The sequence below is a fragment of the Labeo rohita genome, chromosome 3, assembly GCF_022985175.1.
Source record: "Labeo rohita strain BAU-BD-2019 chromosome 3, IGBB_LRoh.1.0, whole genome shotgun sequence".
NCBI lineage: Eukaryota > Metazoa > Chordata > Actinopteri > Cypriniformes > Cyprinidae > Labeo > Labeo rohita.
The window spans coordinates 30857105-30872126 of record NC_066871.1 but is presented as its reverse complement, the minus strand read 5'-3'; the positions used below and the strand labels follow the sequence as shown (position 1 = coordinate 30872126).

Sequence of the window (15022 nt, the reverse complement as noted above, 5' to 3'; positions counted from 1 at the left end):
AAACTGCTGAGATTTCTCATTCGAAAAAACGTCCAGTCATGGTTAGTGTAACCATGTAGAACTACCTCAACATTTTCACTTCCCCTTCGCTAAATCTAGTGACTCAAATGGGAAGGAGAACGTATAAAAACGAAGTGAGGCCGTCGGACAAATCATAGCTACAGACAGTACAGGACGGTACATCTACAGCGAGAAGCACAACAGGACATCTACAGCACAAGTAAGACCATGTCAAAGCTTTATTTTTAATCTGTTACAGGGCACATAGTAACATTTGATAACAAATATCTGTTGTTTTAGGGATGGAATCCACGAAAAGCAATCCAAGAGATGCCACTGGCAGGTAAATGCTTTTTAATTTCATATAGGCTCAATGCTTTTTAAAAGTACTAAGAAGCTTATCTGTTTAGTTAACTGCTAATGAGGGATTGTGGCATGTTTTCTCCACAGTGATCTGTCTGATCAAATAAAAGCAGTCACCAGAGACAGTCATGTCAGAGCTGAGAACACACAACTGATGCTCAACTACCAGAAAGGACAGATCACACAAACACAGTATAAGGTAAAACTACAGAAAATCAGTAAATGCTACTGCAACTTGTGCAAGATTAGATGAACTATTGTGTATGAAGCAATAGCGGCTCTTAAATTGATGTTTTTACGAAACAAAAAGTACATAGAAGTACATGTAATGGCAGTGCTGTGGTTTTAAATAAATGTACCATGAAAAACATGGCATATAAGTATCTTAGTCCTACATACACTACCAGTCAAAAGTTTTTGAACGGTAAGATTTTTAATGTTTTTTTAAAGAAGTCTGCGTTTATTTGATCCAAAATACAGCAAAAACAGTAACATTTTGAAATATTTTTACTATTTAAAATAACTGTTTTTTTTTTTATTTAAATATATTTTAAAATGTAATTAATTCCTGTGATTTCAAAGCTGAATTTTTAGCATCATTACTCCTTCAGAAATCATTTTAATATTCTGATTTGCTGCTCAAAAAAAACATTTATTATTATTGTGTTGAAAACAGCTGAGTAGAAATCTTTTGTAACATTATAAATGTCTTTATCATCATTTTTGATTAATTTAAAACATTCCTGCTAAATAAAAGTATTAATCACTCGACTGTTTTAAATTTTTATAATGACAATAATAAAAAAAAAAGTTTCTTGAACAACAAAAACGGCATATTATAATGATTTCTGCAGGATCATGTGACACTGAAGACTGGAGTAATGATGCTGAAAATGTAGCTTTGATCAGGGGAATAAATTACGTTTTAAAATATATTAAAATAGAAAGCAGTAATTTTAAATAGTAAAAATATTTCACAATTTTACTGCTTTTGCTGTATTTTGGATCAAATAAATGCAGGCTTGGTGAGCAGAAGAGACTTCTTTAAAAACATTAAAAATCTTACTGTTCAAAAACTTTTGACTGGTAGTGTAAGGACCATGGTATTATAGTAACAAATATAGTATCACTCAGTGCTGTGGCATATATCAAATTACTAATATCATCTAAGGGCTGATAACTGATTAACTTTGATTATTTCTTCGATTATTAATCAATTTACTGGATAAAAATAACTGCATTTTTATTCCCTATAACTTAAAAATCTAAAAAAACATATTTTGCACTTTTGCACTATTATTTTTTTGAGTTTCTTCTGTTGAACACAAAAGAAGATATTTTGAATAATGTTGGTAACTGAACAGTTTCTTGTAGCTGTTGACTTCCATGGTATTTTTTTTCTCCAGTATCTACCAGCAACTGTTTTATTACCAACATTATTCAAAACATTTTCTTTTGTGTTCAACAAAAGAAAGAAACTCTTGAAAAACTTGAGGCTGAGTAAATTATATCAAATTTTTCTTTTTTTTGGGTGAACTATGCCTTAAGATGTCTGAAGTACAGCCACAGTACTTACATTTTTTGCTAACTTTAATTATGTAAGTAAATGTGTGTAAATGTACGTGTTTCCAGCTCCTGCTGTGTTCTCTGTATGAGATCTACCAAGCGCTTGAAGAAGAGCTGGACAGGAACGCCAACCATCTCGCGGTTCAGCCCATCTACTTTCCTCAGGAGCTGGCCAGACTGGAGTCTCTGGAGCTGGACCTGGAGCACTTCTTCGGACCCCACTGGAGGAAGAGAATAACAGTGCCTGCCGCCACACACAGATACACCCAGAGACTGAGAGAGGCAAGCCTGGGAATGATCTTTAAGGAAATGAAATTGCATTTACATTCCAGTGATTCTCATTCTAACTCATAGCTCTCGGTTCCCTTTTAGATTGGCAAGAACAGCCCGCTTCTTCTAGTGGCACATGCATATACACGCTATCTTGGTGATTTGTCAGGAGGACAAGTGCTGGGCAAAATTACCCAGAAGTCCTTGGGACTGAGCGGCAACAAGGGAGTTTTATTCTTCTCATTTCCTGGAGTGTCGAGCCCCAACAAATTCAAGCAGCTGTATAGGAGCAGAATGAACAGCATTGAGTTAACAGAGAAGCAGAGACGGGAAGTGCTGGATGAGGCCACCAGAGCTTTTGAGTTCAATATTGAGGTAAGCACTGATCTTACATGTACAGTTAAAGTCAAAAGTTTACATACACTTTGCAGAATCTGCAAAATGTTAATTATTTTACCAAAATAACTCACTGATGCTTCAGAAGGAAACGATGCATTAAGAGCCAGGGGGTGAAAACTTTTGAAAACAAAGAAGTACTGCCCTTTAGAAGCTACAGAAGATACTTAAATGTTTCCCAGAAGACAAAATATGTTAATTTTACCCTGATCTTCAAATTCAAAAAGTTACCCCCCTGCTATTAATGCATCATGTTTCCTTCTGAAGCATCAGTGAGCGTTTGAACCTTCTATAATAGTTGCATATGAGTCCCTCAGTTGTCCTCGGTGTAAAATATGGATCTCAAAATCATACAGTCATTGCTGGAAAAAGTTCAAATACATTAAAAAACCAAAGAATTTGTGCAACCTGAAGGATTTTTCTGAAGAACAGCAGGCAGTTTAACTGTTCAGGACAAATAAGGGACTCATGAACAACTATCACTAAACAAAAAAACACAGCTGTGGATCATTTAGGCAACAACACAGTATTAAGAATCAAGTACATGTAAACTTTTAAACTTTTTCATTTTTATAAATTCAACTATTATTTTCTCTTGTGGGCTATACAGTTTTTTGTTAAATATCTTATTCAGGTCAGTACTAAATAAAAAATAACATGCATTTTATAAGATCCCTCTTTAGTAAAAGGTGTATGTAAACTTTTGACTTCAACTGTACATGTATAAAATGAATCCTTTTATTTAGCAAGGGTGCTTTAGTTTGATCAAATGTGACAGTAAAGACATTTGTGTTCCAAAAGATTTTTATTTCAAATAAATGCGGTTCTTTTGAACATTCCATTGATCAAAAATTCCGAAAAAGTAGCAATTTCCACAAAAATATTAAGCAGAACAACATTTATACTAATATTAAATGTTTCTTAAGCAGCAAATCAGCATATTAGAATGATTTCTGAAGGATCATGTGACACTGAAGACTGAAGTAATGATGCTGAAAATTCAGATTTGATCACAGAAATAAATTACATTTATATATTCATATAGAAAAGTTATTTTAAATATAGCAATAATATTCAAAATATTACTGTTTTTACTGTATTTTTGCTCAAACGAAGGCAGCCTTGGTGAACTTGACTTGACCTTTTTTAAAAATATTACCAAGAAAAAACTTTTTTAGATACACAGTATAGAGAAACGGAGGAAGTGAGACATTTAAAGGTTGATGTAATGTCTATGTTTGTCATTTCAAATAGGTTTTTGATGATCTTCAGAAAATGCTGAGCATCACACAGGAAGCTTCAAGTGAGTTTCAAGAAATACAAGTCACTTAATGCTTTGAAATAGTAAATATATAAGGCAATGATACTATTTTGCTTGTTTTAGGTGAAAAAGGAAATGCCACAGAATCCAAAACCGCTTCAAATGCCTTCTCCAGCTCTCCAGTGCTTCAGTTTGCATTAGGTGTGGGAATCACTTTGGCAACTGTTGGAATGGGAGTTTATGCTTTCTGATTTGTTTAATTTTTTTTTTTTTTTTTTTAAATGTTGCAACTTCTTAATACTATGATAAGGTAAAATCTACAGGTTGATCTTTAACAATCACTAATCACAGATATTATAAAACACCCAGCAGTAAATCTTTAGTTTAAAAAATCTATTTTTGGATTTTCCTTTAAAACGTTCACATTTAAAAAAACGCTCATGTACATTTGTAATTGCTTTCTGTGTATTTATGTGAAATGGAATAAAGCTATTTTTAATTCAACACTGATTTGTCTTGTTTGCTAAGAGAAACACACAAAAATATTAATTTCTTAAATGCTTTATTATGTTTCCATACAAAACATGACCATATCTTAAGTTTGACAAAGAACTGACAATCAAATTAGATTTTATGAAATTTTTCCACCGAGAAACCACATTAAGACAGTAAAGCATACCATCATGGTGGCAACATACTCAAATCATACCAAGCTTTGACAGAGCAAGACGAGAATCATTTCTCAGCAAACAGTAAGAATGATAAACAGGGCATTTCTCAATCAATAAAGTGTCCAAACAACTATGTACAATAAATCTGAATTGTATATCATTTTTGCAGTGGCTTAATTCTGCACATCTGCCTTTAGATGCCCATCAGATCTCAGGTTCTGCTGACAGAATAATCACACAACATCTGTCTACTTGACCCTGTAAAGAACCTTCCTCTGCATGCGGTGCTGCAGTTCACCCCTCCTCATCATCAGATGAAGCACTTTGTGAATGGCGTGTTCTGGATATTTCTGTTTAGACAAGAGAAGAAAAACATTTTACTGACAATATAATCACACATATATACAACGCATCAACTAAAATAGTGATTTGAGAAGCTCAACAGGTTGTGACCAGCTCCTGGAGCTAGAACTGACCTGTTTGGTGAAATCCTGTATGATGCTGTGTTCTGACACCTGGGAGCCGATGGCAAAGCGTCTCTTCAGCTGCTTTTCTATGCGAGAGATCATCTCCTGATCCTCCTGAGTGGTAAATCCTTCAACACCTACAAACATACAGCATTGCTACATCAGATTACATTTATAGAGGCTAGAAAGCGCGGGCCTAATTTTCTATGATGCACTGAACATCGTTGCTACAAATTCCACTCCTTTAAATACATCAGTCAGTTTTCTGACTTACATAGTTCAGGTAGTACTAAATGAAAAAATATGATATTTAAGCAAAATAAGGAAAAAAAAAAAAAAAAAAAAAAAAAAAAAAAAAGTGTACTCATTCTATTCAAAAGTTTTCACCCCCCCAGCTCTTAATGCATCATGTTTCCTTCTGGAGCATCAGTGAGCGTTTAAACCTTCGGTAATAGTTGCATATGAGTCCCTCAGTTGTGCTCAGTGTGAAAAGATGGATCTCAAAATTATACAGTCATTGGAAGGAGTTCAAATACACAAAAATGCTGAAAACCCAAAGAATTAGTGGGAGCTGAACGATTTTCTAAAGAACAGTGGGCAGTTTAACTGTTTAGGACAAATGAGGGACTATTTTTTTTCTTCCAAATTGATGATTTTTATATTGTTTTTGAATTAACAAATTGATTCAGTAATCAATTAATGTACTGAATTTATTTTAATTTGAAGTGGCACTCTGAGTCCTCCAGAAGGAATCTACTATTATAAGTAATATTGCAGCTTGAAAGCCCAACACACTTACCAGAGAGACTGCCAGAGAGAGCTGCGTCCAGTGTGGACACCTGGAAAAGCCTCAGAGCCTCGTCCACCTCTTCCTCTCCAGCGATCGGCTGCAGCTTCATCTTAGCCAGAGACTCCGCAATGCGCACCACAGCCTCAAGCTGCCTGCAAGACGACAGATGACCAACTATTTAATATCAACAAGTATATACTATAAATAATTACATACAGGATATATAAATATACATCTAGGAACAACATGAGTAAAGACAAGTGTCATAATACTGATTTGAGTGCTTACCGGACAGTGATGGGGATCGACACACGTCTGTCGGTCTCTCTCTCGTGTTCCTTCGCTCCGCTTCTCATCAGCACGTATCTGTTCTTCAGTTTCTCTGCGGCAGCCGCAGACAGACGGGGTCCACATTTCCTGTTCGTGAGTTAATGCATTTTTATTTTGATGGACAAACACGGATGAATAAGTTTCACACTGTGTTTGTTTATAGACTATGACCTAGACTTACGTTCTGCAGTAGGCGATGTATTTCTTCAGCGTAGCCAGAGGAATCTCTCCCTCGACACCCTCCGTCTGCGTCTGAGCACTCAGGTGAACGTTCATCACGTGCCGGGCCAAAGTCTGAAGAAAAACACACAGGCTTGTGCATTAGTTCATATAGAATCAAATTATTCAACAGAATCTGTTAGCAGTGGTTGTTTTGTTCACACACACCATGTCTCGCTGATGGTCATGCTGGTCTTTGATGATGAAGATCATGTCAAATCGAGACAGAATAGTAGGCATGAAGTCAATGTTGTCCTCTCCTTTTGTATCATCCCAGCGGCCAAATACAGAGTTGGCAGCGGCCAATACAGAGCAACGGGAGTTCAGAGTGGTGGTGATGCCAGCCTTGAGGTGAAACACAAGCGTTAAACAAAGAAACTGATGTGTCTATCTGTCTGACAAGACTGTAAGCTGAAGAAACAGTGAAAATGCCTTGTACCTTTGCAATAGAAATGGTCTGCTGCTCCATGGCCTCATGGATGGCGACTCTGTCATCCTCTCTCATCTATCAAGAAGAATGCAATAGTTTAACATAGAGCTAAAAACATTTTATAAGGCTGCAAGGACACAACACTCATGTTCTGGAAATCCAGATTGCTTAGAAGTCCTACCTTGTCAAACTCATCAATGCAGACCACTCCTCCATCAGCCAGCACCATGGCACCACCCTCCATGACGAAACCACGAGTGTTGGGGTCTCGCAGCACTGAGGCTGTCAAACCAGCTGCACTGCTGCCCTTACCAGATGTGTAGACCTAACACAGACAAACAACTTTCACTTTAATGCAGATTCTCCATTTTATATATATATATATATATATATATATATATATATATATATATGTGTGTGTGTGTGTGTGTGTGTGTGTGGGTGTGTGGGTGTGTGTGAGTTAGTATATCATGTTAATTTCAACATTTACTGATATTTTAAATGTTTAAGTTGCTTCTGTCAACATTAACAAACTATGAACAAACTTTAATGCTCAATATTAAATTAAAATTAATACTTGTATTCTTTTACAAAGTATGGTTCAGTCCCTTTTTTTTTTTTAAATCGTAGACCACTATTTTAGTTTCTATTTAGCCACTATTTCACTATCCATTTTAAAAACTATTGGTTGATTAATCAATTAATATTAATTTATAATAATAATAATAATAATAATAATAATAATCTCATATTTTTGTTTTATAATTTCAGAGCTGCCTTCTTAAAGGTAGCTAGCAGACTTTTTTTTTCCTGTAAATTGCATAAAACTGATAAAAATGTTTTTAAAATACCATTTAAGCAAGCAATGCTGTAGCAATGATTCATAATTCAACCACAGAAATTGACCATTTTTATTTTAATAGTTATTCTATTATTAGTCACACCACATGATGAGTGGTTGCTCCAAATGATGCAGAGGCCTTATTAAAAATGTATTTAAAGAGATGTAAAAAGTGCAGTACATGGCATTAACTGCAGGCATTTCTTTAACCCCAGTTATTTCTGAACTTTGCCCAATCTTGGCTGCTCAATTGACCCTTCGCTGGGAGCTTGATTAACAGGTGATCTGACCAATCATAATGCCAAATATGCTGTTTTGTCCGACAAACAAACTAAGGCACTACAGCGATCTGTCAGGACATATTAAAGTCCTCTTTGCTCAGTGATGTATTTTTCACTGCATGAGAACATGACGTGTGGCATAAAAGTGCCATGGTTTGTCAGACATAGCAACAGTAACTAACAGTGACGGGTCTTTACGAAGGGTCAATTTAGAGTAGCGTGAGGTTGCTGAATCGGGTTCTGAGAGCATGAACATCTTTCTTACAGTAGAAAATGACATCTGGAGATTGTGCTTGACTGAAGGGTCAGAATTAACATGCTGCTTATGGCGAACATTTATTTTGCTTAACAGTGGAATCAGGTAAAAGAGATTCAAATAGATAATAAATAAATAATAAATCACTAATAAATGCATACATACCAAACTAAAATTATATGCGCAATTTTGTGGGGGTTTTGCATTTTTTCCTCTTGTTGTACAAAAATTAAACAAACTGTGCAATGACCCAAACTGCATAAAAATCTATTCCAAACGACACTAAAATAAAGTATTTTGTGTATATAAAGCATTAACTGAATATAAAAGCACAAAAACTGCCAATCTGGCACAAATATCTATAGTGGAAAACACCCTGTTGTGGTTGCACCAAATTATATTTTCACAAGCACAAATTTACAAGTATAGAATTGGCCACCTAAACAAAACAAGCTAGCTTCCCACAAAAGGTCACTATGAAATTCATAATAAAAATATATACTTGCAAAAATAACTTAATATTCATTGTTTTTTTGTTTTTTTTTGAGGTCATACCACATGATATCCAAATGTGGTATCTACATACCAGCTTTTAAAAAGGTTATTTTTTTCCAAATTTGAAAGAGTTATGGGTCATTGGCAAATTGGTATATGCAAAGTCCTATCTTTGAATGGATTTAAACATAAAAGTTCCAAAATGGTAGTTTCTTGACGGTCGCACCACATGATTTTTCATTAAATGGAAATCGGACAAAGTTTGTTTGTATATTATGATGGAAATATAAATACAAATGCTTTGGAAACCATGCCAATTAGTGCAGAAAATTAATCTGAATAAATTTAGGGTAATTTCAAAGATGTTTCCAAAACAACTCTTATGGCCGGACAGTCGCACCACATGCTATTTTGACACTTTGAATAACAGAAACAAGCCATATAACTAATCTTTTTTGCTCAGTCTAAGTTAAAGTGGGTCCATATACTTCATATATATGGCTTCTTTATGCATTTAAACCCATTTTTAACCGAATTAAAAAAAAAAAAAAAAAAAAAAAAAAAAAAAAAAAATTCAGACAGAATATTTAGATGTCAAGTAATTTACCCATATACCACATTAACACACATACATATATAACACACTATATTATATTAATATATAAAATTATAATAATTGAAATATACTGCATGCCCTATATTGAATGTTTAGTAACACAATTTGACATTTAACATGACATGCATTACTGGCACACATTTTGTTTATATTTATCTAATGCATATGGCAAAGAGCAGCAAGAAGATTTTTCAAAACATTTTTGCATGTATGAGAAATTCATACAAATGGCATAAAGGTGAATATATGATGGTGCATCTTTGTCATAGTCTTACCCCAATCGGAGAACATCTCTCCACAAACTTCAGCAATTGAGACTTGGCTGTGCCTGGATCTCCCAGCATCAACAAGTTAATATCACCTCTGCGTGTCAAACCATCAGGCAACCTAACAAAAACAGTTTCACTCACATTAGAAAAATGGCAAAAATCCACAAGCTGGTAAAAGGACGATTTCTACTGTATGTTTTCTCACCTCTTCCTGGAGCCCCCAAACAGTAGGCACGCAATGGCCTTCTTCAGGTCATCACTACCATAGATGGACGGGGCCAGAGAGCGAGCAAGGGAGTCATAGACCGAGGCAGAGGCAGCTAGAGCCCTCAACTCCTCTTCCTCCTGAGGGGAAACTGAACCAGATGCTCCACGGCCTGAAAGACGGTAAGATGGACATTAGAAAAGGCTCAAGAGAGATGCTGTTTTCAACTGGAACGAAAAAAATAAAAAATAAATAAAAATATTCCACACGCTCACCTGCTCCTTCAGTATCCACTTCAATGCCGACAACACGCAGGTAAGCTGATCGGATACCCACACCTGCTCCCTTATCACGACCTTTGGCCTTGGTCTGTGCCACCTTCTTGATGGAGTAGATGCCCATGACGGTTACTCTGTTTCCTGGTACTACACGATCACATAAGTACCTGGGAATGGAAAAGTTGTAAAAAATTAGGGGATTGAAATCTCATAATTGATTATTGGGGTCACAATTTGATTTACAACCAATTCTTGATTTAAAAATTAAATTTAGATTCAATACTAAAACTACTACAAAAAAAATAAATAACAGTTTTTGTTCTTTTTCCATTTCTGGATTATGGTGTTCAATATGCATTGTGTCAAATTCTACTTTAATTTAGTGATTACATGAGATCAATAAAACATTATAGGCTGTTACTAGCCAGATCAGTATCAACAAAAGTCATCTTTGCACTACAGAAGTGGCACAGTTTATTTTATTTATCATCTTTCACATGACATAAATCTCAGTTTCAAAGCATTGACCCCTTATGACTGATTTTGTGCTCCAGTGTCAAATATGATACCAAAAATCTCCACTAGATGGCAGGAAAAATCCCTGCCTTAATGAGTGAGATCATTGAGGTTCACAGAGGTAAAATATGAGGCAAAGTTCACTAAATTCTTAAAGAAAAATTTCACCTAAAAATGAAACGTCATCATTTACTCGCTTACTCTCATGTCTTTTCAAACCTGTATTTTTTTTTCCCCTTTCTTTCTGCAGAACGTAACAGTTTTGGTTCCCATTGACTTCCACTGGATTGGCAGACCATAGAATGGACATCAGTAAGAACTGAAACGGTCTGGTTACTAACATTCTTTAAAACCACTTGCTTTGCGGTCCACAGAAGACATACTAGCTTGGAAATCCATGACGCAAGTAAAACGACAATTTTGCATTTTTGGGTGAACCACCCCTAATTCAATAATAATTTTATGAAAACCATTCATTTAAAAGAGCTGAGTCATTCTGAAACTAACCAAGTAACTGGCTGAATTCAGAACCTCATACTAACATGCTACTATTACTATTTCTGCCGTAAAAAGACAGTTAAAAAAACAAACAAACAAAAAAAAAAAAACAGTAAGAGTAGTATGCAGTTTCAAATTCAGCAAGTGTCTTTAAGAATGTGTCATTGAATCATTCACTCAAATAATTAGTTCAGACACTATAAGATGCGCTATGGTTCTGCTCTAGCTTTGCTTAGAACTATTTTGAGTTGACATTCTGTTTTCTAATAAATTCTATTCATAATGTAGCAAAAACATGTAACGTACATTCACAAAATAGTTCACAGATGAAAAACATTTCTGCATCATGTGGCAACTCGTACCTGTCGCAGTAGAGCTGCATGTGTCGTGGCATCTCTCCGTGTGGAACGGCATCAGGAGCTTCCTGTAGACGCAGAGTTTGGAAATCCACACACATGCATCTGTCCGGAATAATGAAATACGGATCCACGGGACACTTGACACGGCCCGCCTGCTCACTGTGAGAGACAAAAAATATATGTTATTGGTATAAAAACATACTCTGTTCATTGTCATATCGGCATATACATAGTATTTCTAAACAGAAGGAAGTCAGTTCAAACTAAAAAATACTAACGTGTTGCATTTGCGGGGCAGAGCGTAACCCTGCAGTCCCGGGGGCAGAGGAATGTTGCTGATAACCGCTCTGCATCCACGGCACTGAAGGCACACTTTGGTGGCTTTGGCCCTCACAGCTGTAGAGGAAATGATTATACCGGGAATCTTCACGAGACGCGACACCTGCTCCGACTGCGAAAGATGATGGAGACGGACAGAAAAAAACACTTTAAAAAAAGAACAAGTACGAACGTGGTGCTCTAAGGCACAAATAAACACTTAAAGTTAGCGATTGAGTAAATAAATGTCGCAAAATAAACTCTTTCGTTAACAGTTTATTTTCTTACTTTCAAGCTGCGGATGGAGGACGGGTGGGCGTCGCTCTTCAGCATGACCTGTATGTCCTGTACAGTCTCTTCTCCTAGTGGCCGCGGACGTGTGACCTCATCAGCCACTTCCTGTGCCGCCTCCTCCAACTGTACATCAATAAATATAAAATATAATAAATAACTGATGTACAAATGGCACTTAGCATTTCATAAATATAATACAGCATCCTGGAAAATCATAAACACTTGATAATAAATTAGTCTGTAATAATCAAAACAATAAGTGTGTAAAAAAAAAAAAAAAAAAAAAAAAAAAAAAAAAAATTATACTTTAGTTTTAAATAAACATAAAAGATAATTTAGTGTAATAAACCATATAATAAAGTATAATAACCCATAATTGCTTTAAATTGTACGCTGTAAACGAAAAACAGCAAGATTTCCAATATTTACATGCAACGTTATTTTTATATTTTTGTGCTTACCAAAGGTAAGTTCTCAGTAGGCAGTTTGTACAGACAGTCTGACAGATCTTCATCAAAACTTGCCAAATCCTCCATTTCCACCTCAATCCAGTACTCTCCCAAAGTATAGTGCCTCTTGAGTTCATCTCTGAAAACCAAAAACACAATTAACAGTGTCCTAAAGTATTAAAACATAAAAAAATAATAAAAAAGTCGAACTTTGTTTGAATAAAAGTACACTGCTCATTACATTAGGAAAAATGGAGGCGTGAAATCATTCGTTTAAAAATGAATCGGTTCTTTCGAACAAATCTTTTCATTGAACCGACTCAAAAACGATTCCCCGCTTCGCAAGTGCCATCACTTATTTGCTCTCAGAATTTATTTTTTTGTAATTTAATACTTGCAGATAATACTACGGGTTATATTGCACACCAGCAGTTACGTGAAATAAACGTGCTGCGGAAAAAAAGCCTTAACATGATATGAATCGATTCAAATGAATCACTCAAAAGAACAATGCGTTCGCGAGTCGGACATAAATTAAAGACGAAATCTGCAACAAATTTAACACGGAAAAACACACTTCGGATATAATAATGACATAAATAAATAATACGCAACAATTAACTCAGACACATTATAGGTACCAGTTGTGCAAAACTTTTCTGTCCCTGTAGGGAGGAAAACAATGAGTCCAAAATGCAAACACCTCTGATATCATAATACCTGTATTTGTAGGTGAATCCAGTGCGATCGGTGCCGACTCTGAATTGTCTCAAAAACTCACGAAACTTCTTTTTGATTTGGCTGCGTTTCACGACCCCTTCATCCCCGATGCCTTCACCTCCTCCAAAACTGTCACTATAATAAACTCCTGGATCATCAAATCCCGACATTTTGCTTATTATTCAGACTCCTTGTAATAAACGATGAATAAGATATTACTTAAATAAGTGCTGTCAATGCTAAGTTTAAATATTCTGTAGGACAGAAACAACAGTCTGTTTCCCCGTAACACGCGCACTGGATTTCGCGGCAAAACCTCTAGTCCTGCCTCGCGCTTAACTCAGATTCCACCCTCGCTGACTTTTCCGACCCGCTTATTGGTCCACAAGCCGTTATGACGAGGTACGTCACGAAAAAGGTGGTGCCAAAGTGGTGTACTGGCGGGAAACACACAAAGCAAAGTGCAGGGACAGGAAGTAGGTGTTCTGTTTGGCGCGGAATTTTAGCTTTGTTGAAAAGAGACTTCCCCACATGTTCTTGTTCTAATGTTTGTGTGTATCCTTCTGATATTTTTTAATAACAAAAAAAAATACACAAATGTCTATTGGTGGAAAACCTAAATTGGAAAATTGTTAAATATATTCTCTACAATAAAACTCTGTTATTATATAGCAGTTGGTAAATAAGTGAACTCAAAACCAGGCTGATATACAGAACACAAAACTCAGATATTAAATAAAAGTAGATTTTAGCTTAAAACTTTAACTGTGTTACCAGGACGAGAGTTTTACATATAAACCTCGATTTTTAAATGTTACACCTAATTACAGTATTTATGGGAAAAAAAACAATGGTAACATTTTATATTGCCTTTTACATTTTAGTGGTTACATACAACAAATTGTTTAGCGTTTCTTAGTTGCTTTACTATTACACTTGCGTCTTGGTTTGGTCAGTGACCCGGATGTGTGGTAATATTGGAGATACTCGGATGTAAACAACAGCGTTGTTTGCATGGTTAATCTACTACTGAATACATTGTTCTGCTAATTTATTCTGTCTAAACCACAGAAAAATGTGTTGAAGCTACTAAATCATATATAGAAAGGACTTTGTAAGCAGGAAAGGAACAAATATTGTGACAAACTAAGGTTAATGGGTGGTTAAGATATGTACGAGCAGTATTAATTAAAATATTGGCCTAATATTTCACCTACCTGACTGGAAATTATGAATGTTGACATGAATGTTTCTTGCCCTGGAAATCCTGGTTCAGTTTGGCCAACCACAAATAAGACAGTTTTATGCACTCTTCTACTTAATTTGTTATAACTTTTGTCAGTCTATAGTACTCCAATGTTTTTCCCATTACGACCGATTAGCACAGCCCAAAACATGACAATAATTGACATTTTTAGCAGCAATAATCAGTGCCTTTTGTTCAGTGCCGCCAATATGGCTGATTGTCGTGAAAACACTCTGTAGGCTGTTGTGACATGATGACAGGTTACCATTGTGACAACATGCCCCACTATTGGCATATTGTTTGTATGGACATTGCACAGTACAAATGGGCTTTTTGTTTATTCAACATCAAGATTTAGGTCTGATTTTGTACAGGCGTATAAGGGACAGAGTCTATCTCAGGTCTTGTATTTGTTTTGAAGTACTGAATTACTCAACTACCCTCATGTAAATAATCAGAGAAGATGTTAAATGGCATAACTTTTTTATTTTTACCCAGTAAGCATGATCTGTACAAACTTCCAAATAATGCTAATGTGACATGTCTTAACTGAAAAAGTCAAGACACATTTGGTATATAGCTGTTGTAGGAGACTGCCCTAAAAGAAGCAACTATTAA

General features: G+C 35.6%; 2 protein-coding genes across 2 annotated transcripts; one reads left to right on the top strand and one right to left on the bottom strand.

The window, feature by feature from the left end:
* The first annotated feature begins 60 nt into the window (after window positions 1-60).
* hmox1a (heme oxygenase 1a) lies at window positions 61-4360 on the top strand. Its single transcript, XM_051106449.1, has 7 exons — window positions 61-220; window positions 301-343; window positions 451-562; window positions 1996-2211; window positions 2302-2574; window positions 3850-3898; window positions 3980-4360. Exons 2-7 carry the CDS (start codon window positions 303-305, stop codon window positions 4105-4107), a joined length of 819 nt encoding a protein of 272 aa, XP_050962406.1. The 5' UTR covers window positions 61-220; window positions 301-302; the 3' UTR covers window positions 4108-4360.
* A 49-nt stretch (window positions 4361-4409) lies between these two features.
* Window positions 4410-13503, bottom strand: mcm5 (minichromosome maintenance complex component 5). The gene is made up of 16 exons (XM_051106448.1): window positions 13159-13503; window positions 12451-12577; window positions 11984-12112; window positions 11656-11828; window positions 11381-11536; window positions 10002-10171; window positions 9727-9898; window positions 9528-9639; window positions 6945-7088; window positions 6773-6838; window positions 6502-6678; window positions 6296-6408; window positions 6073-6201; window positions 5794-5936; window positions 5004-5131; window positions 4410-4877 (listed from the first exon to the last, which is right to left on the bottom strand). Exons 1-16 carry the CDS (start codon window positions 13326-13328, stop codon window positions 4776-4778), a joined length of 2211 nt encoding a protein of 736 aa, XP_050962405.1. The 5' UTR covers window positions 13329-13503; the 3' UTR covers window positions 4410-4775.
* Between the last annotated feature and the right edge of the window lie 1519 nt (window positions 13504-15022).

Bases quoted from the DNA above. Each gene is read 5' to 3' on its own strand.
- hmox1a (XM_051106449.1), top strand. From the start codon at position 303: ATGGAATCCACGAAAAGCAATCCAAGAGATGCCACTGGCAG. The intron at 344-450 runs GTAAATGCTTTT...TTTTCTCCACAG, and splicing joins CCAAGAGATGCCACTGGCAG to TGATCTGTCTGATCAAATAA. The intron at 563-1,995 runs GTAAAACTACAG...ACGTGTTTCCAG, and splicing joins TCACACAAACACAGTATAAG to CTCCTGCTGTGTTCTCTGTA.
- mcm5 (XM_051106448.1), bottom strand. From the start codon at position 13,328: ATGTCGGGATTTGATGATCCAGGAGTTTATTATAGTGACAGTTTTGGA. The intron at 6,409-6,501 runs GTGTGTGTGAAC...GTTTTTCTTCAG, and splicing joins ATGACCATCAGCGAGACATG to ACTTTGGCCCGGCACGTGAT. The intron at 5,132-5,793 runs GTAAGTGTGTTG...GTATGTTTGTAG, and splicing joins TCTCTCTGGCAGTCTCTCTG to GTGTTGAAGGATTTACCACT.